The 4,877-nt window shown below is 34.8% G+C and overlaps 1 protein-coding gene across 1 annotated transcript; it reads left to right on the forward strand.

Moving 5' to 3' along the window:
* Window positions 1-1,765: 1,765 nt before the first annotated feature.
* LOC127745723 (aluminum-activated malate transporter 9) lies at window positions 1,766-4,660 on the forward strand. The gene is made up of 6 exons (XM_052259242.1): window positions 1,766-2,264; window positions 2,586-2,723; window positions 2,858-3,127; window positions 3,213-3,349; window positions 3,434-3,580; window positions 3,658-4,660. The coding sequence occupies exons 1-6, from the start codon at window positions 1,862-1,864 to the stop codon at window positions 4,372-4,374; spliced, it is 1,812 nt and encodes a 603-aa protein (XP_052115202.1). The 5' UTR covers window positions 1,766-1,861; the 3' UTR covers window positions 4,375-4,660.
* The last annotated feature ends 217 nt before the right edge of the window (window positions 4,661-4,877 follow it).

The following is a 4,877-nucleotide window of genomic DNA, read 5'->3' on the forward strand; positions in this document are numbered from 1 at the left end:
GGCCATAGACAAATATGTCAGAACGGATTGAATATATTAGTAGCATTGCATTTGCATATCAGCATAGTGTGGGACAACTACAATTATTGGAGAGAACATGAAATCACTGAAAAATGTTCGATACGCATTTGCCATTTTCAATTTACTTTTCATCCATTTATAATGTGATGTGATTTTGCCAAGGACACTTTAGTCTTTAGACATGATGAGAAACGTGATATGGGATCTAGTGGCCTACAAAAGGATAGCGACGAGACTAGATTATATGAAAAGTGGGACCAGCTCTATGCGAAGGACCAATTGAGATGTTGCCACAATGCAATGAACAAGAAAGAAAAAAAAAGGAAATACATTTTCTCTATTTTTTTAATATTTAGATAGAATAAAGTGTGATTTTTTATATTTAATTTTATAAGTAAAATAAAAAATAAATAAAAAAGAGAGCAATTAAAAGTAAAATTAAATATTAGATACCATCTAATTTTTTTTATTTAAAAAAATCGATTCCTAAAAAAAATTCCGTTAAAACAAATTAAATAAAATAAAAAGAAGATCAATACCAATTTTTAAAGGATGTGATGGTGGGACATTCAGATCTCTTCTCCGCTTAATTTGTCAGTGTAGTGTGATGTAATGTTCGTTTGTTTCTATCTCGAACCTCCTTGTTTTTTATTTAGTTTAAAAACTTGATACAAAGGAAAAAACGATAAGATAAGAAAGAGCTTATTTCTCCCCACAAAACAAGAGAGCATATTTTGTGTGGTTAGAATTTGTCCTGACTTTTGTCTCTCACCAATAGGTTAGCTGCTGACACATTTACCGTTCACCAGTGTCCGTTTTGGTAAGCTACCAAATATTTCTAGAAAATAAAAAGTATTTGTCCAATACATATTATGATTAAACAATAGTTCTACTATGTTTGATTGTTTTCTTTGACATGTTATATTAACTCTCAACATTTAACTGTCCGCAAATGAAATATAGAAATTGACTTTTATATTAATTCCATTTTAATTTGACTATTACTTTCACTTTTATAATATATTAAAAATTTATTATAAGATAAAAATTTGTATATAATTATTTTTATATAAAATTGATTATTAAAAATTATTAAATAATTTAATATATTTATTTAAATTATTATCTAACTATTTTTAATTATCAATTTTTATGATGAGAGTTTTTATTTTATTGTTATAGAAACACAAATATGTCTGAATATATTATAAATTATGAAGTATAAACACTTTTTTAATTTATTTTGTCTGTATATCAAATATATTTTAAATATCATACTCATCAATACTTGTCTAACACGCATCTTCTACATTCAATCGTGTCTTAATAAAAAAATTCAAATATATTTGGACACATTTAAATATCATCATGTGTCAGTGTATCAAACCTTATTATTAATATGTATTCTTAATATGAGTTTAGAAATAGTATATATTATGTATTATACATCATAAATTATAAACAAAAAAAAATAATAAATTAGAAATCCCTATTTTTATATAATAACAACTAGACTGTAACTCAAAATAATGTCTCTCTGAAGTTTACCTTTTAAAGGCCAATATTTAATATATTTTATATTATTAACCAATAAATTATTGAAAAAAATGTAAAATAAACATAAATCTTGTATCTTATTAGTCACCAAAAAATCTTGTATCTTATTTATATATAAAATATTTTAGGTATATACCATTTTTTTTTTAATTTAAATAATAAAACTAGTTAAGTTACCACTCTTCTCGCCCCATAAACACTTTACTAGTTCTCGTGTTAACCGTTACTGTTCAGCAAAGATCATTGCACTCAATATTGCTGAAAGCAGAAGCAAGAAGAAAGTATGGCTCCGAAGCTGGGGAAATCGGGGTCATTCCGGCAGAGCCTCGCGGAGAAGAAAGAGAGGCTTCTTTCCATGAAGAGTGACGGATATTCCCAACTAGGGATTCCCATGCCCATGGAGGAGGAGGAGGAGTACTCCGCCAAACGCTGCTGCTGCAGTTACCCGTGGTATCGAGGGTTTTCCGATGGGACGGTGAAGTGCTGGAAGAGTATGAAGCGCGTGGCGGTTAAGGCTTGGGAGATGGGTCGGTCTGACCCGAGGAACGTTATTTTCTCGGCGAAGATGGGACTTGCTCTTGCACTCATCTCGCTCTTAATTTTCTTCAAAGAACCCTTTCAGGATATTAGCCGCTACTCCGTCTGGGCCATCATGACCGTCGTCGTCGTCTTCGAATTCAGCATAGGTATGTGTGTTCGCGCCCTTTTTTTGAGGGAGGGAGCGGGTCAATTCTTTAATACTTGGAAGTTAGAATTCTTTTGCTGATTTATTTATTTTCATTGTTGGAATTGACCCAGTGGTTTTCGCATAAGGAATCCTGAAATGTTTAATGAACAGTGTAATATCACTGTTTCAGTATGATTTATACACACTATTGTTTTAAATTTTTTAATTAACTAGGATCTAATTCCTTATGTTTGATCTTATATTTATTTTCATCTCATATTTGATCCAATCTGTGTATCTTTTGCTTACAATTAATTAAACAAGTGAAATGGTGGTGCAGGGGCAACTCTCAGTAAGGGATTTAACAGAGGATTGGGAACGTTGTCCGCTGGAGGAATTGCCTTGGCAATGTCAGAATTATCGGCATTGGCTGGACCATATGACGAACTTATAGTTATCATTAGCACCTTCATTGTAGGTCCGGTTTTCCAATCACTTTCTTTTCTTGTTCATCAATATTCTATCTTTTTCGGATTTTGCGTGAGGATTTATTTTTAACATCTTTGCCTATACTTGGTTTACTGACAAACTATGTGATATTATGATTGATAGGATGTTGTGCCACTTATGCAAAACTATACCCGACTATGAAGCCCTATGAATATGGGTTCCGTGTGTTCTTGATCACATATTGCTACATTACTGTGTCGGGCTATCAAACAGGGGAATTTCTTGACACGGCTATAAATAGATTTTTGCTCATTGCAATTGGTGCTGCTGTATCTTTGGGAGTAAATGTTTGTATCTATCCAATCTGGGCTGGGGAGGATCTGCATCATCTTGTGGAAAAAAATTTCATGGGTGTTGCAACATCTTTGGAAGGTTGTCTTACAGCATTTTCCTGATTATCACATATAATTACAAATTTCTACTTACCATCTAGTTTACTGATTCTGATTCTTTTCAGGTGTTGTCAATAACTATCTTAATTGTGTTGAATATAAGAGGGTGCCGTCGAAAATTCTTACTTACCAGGCTGCGGATGATCCACTTTACAGCGGCTATAGATCAGCTGTTGAGTCTACCAGTAAAGAGGATGCATTGGTACCATCTTTGTTTTCTGTCTTTTTTTGTGAATTTCATAACCATCACCTTCATTACTCATCATTGACACATTATTGATTGAAGCTAGGGTTTGCTGTTTGGGAACCCCCTCATGGTCGTTACAAAATGCTTAGCTATCCATGGAAGAATTATGTGAAAGTAAGTGGGGCGCTAAGGCATTGTGCATTTATGGTCATGGCTATGCATGGATGCATACTTTCTGAAATTCAGGTACTTTATCTGAAAACTTCTCTTTCTAATTTTTCTTTCAAAGCCTATGTTTACTCAGGTTCCTTTTTTATGCATAGGCCCCAGCTGAGATGAGACATGTTTTCCGTAGTGAGCTTCAAAGGGTAGGTTCTGAAGGGGCGAAAGTGCTCCGTGAACTCGGTAACAAAGTTAAGAAGCAGGAGAAACTTGGCCGTGAAGACTTGCTGTATGAAGTACACGAGGCAGCTGAAGAATTGCAACAGAAGATTGACAAAAAATCTTACCTACTAGTAAATTCAGAGAGTTGGGAAATCGGAAACCGACCAAGAGAGGAGGAGAGCAAGCCACAACAAGGGCCAGGCCTCTTTGACATAGACGAGGAACGAAAATTCCTGGAGTATAAGTCTCTTAGTGAAGCTGTTCTTGATCTCAGATCAGTTCAAGTTCCAAACGGTTGGGATGAAACTGGAAAATCAATCCCGGATGATCACACTGCCACGCCACAGCCTGCAGCTGTTGGCTCTGAAAACATGTTCAGGAAACAGATATCTTGGCCTGCTCATGTCTACTACAAAGCAGATACAGTGGCAAAAGAGGAGGAAGAATCAAGGACTTACGAAAGTGCTAAAGCACTATCCCTCGCAACATTTACATCGCTTCTGATTGAATTTGTAGCAAGGCTTCAGAACCTGGTGGACTCATTTGAAGAATTAGGTGAGAAAGCAAACTTTGTGGATCCTCTTGAGCAACAAGTACCAGTAACATCTGATGGGTTTTGGACGAGATTGTTTAATTGCTTCAGATCCAAGGAATGATGCATGAGAACATGCGGAGCTGCTGCATGTAAGTCATCCCTGATTTGAGTTGAAATTGTCATGTAATGCTTCCAGCATCACCCCAGTCTTCTTTTGAAAGATTTTGAGTGATGTCTTGAGTTCGGGAACTAGGCATCCTTTGAAGACAAGTTGAAACTTTTAAACACAAACTGCGAGAAATCGCTATCAATCTTATAAACTAGAGTAATAACTCACTTTTTTGTACATAAAATACTGTTTTGACTATAGCCATATGCAGTTTAGAACGTATAAAATTGGTTATTAACGTCTCTTAGGTTCTTTCCTAACTCTGAAATCTCCATGACCGTTTCAAGATATAGAAGGGTGATAACTCGTCCCTCTGCTTTGTTGGAATTTTCTTTCCTTTTCTAACTGTGAAATCTCCATTACTTGGGGATGCTTGGAGTTATGGTATTAGCACATCGTTTGTGTATCGTCTTCAGATGAAAATTGCCGGAACGTTCATTGAAACCAAAAATTAG

The sequence above is a fragment of the Arachis duranensis genome, chromosome 3, assembly GCF_000817695.3.
Source record: "Arachis duranensis cultivar V14167 chromosome 3, aradu.V14167.gnm2.J7QH, whole genome shotgun sequence".
NCBI classification, from domain to species: Eukaryota; Viridiplantae; Streptophyta; class Magnoliopsida; order Fabales; family Fabaceae; genus Arachis; species Arachis duranensis.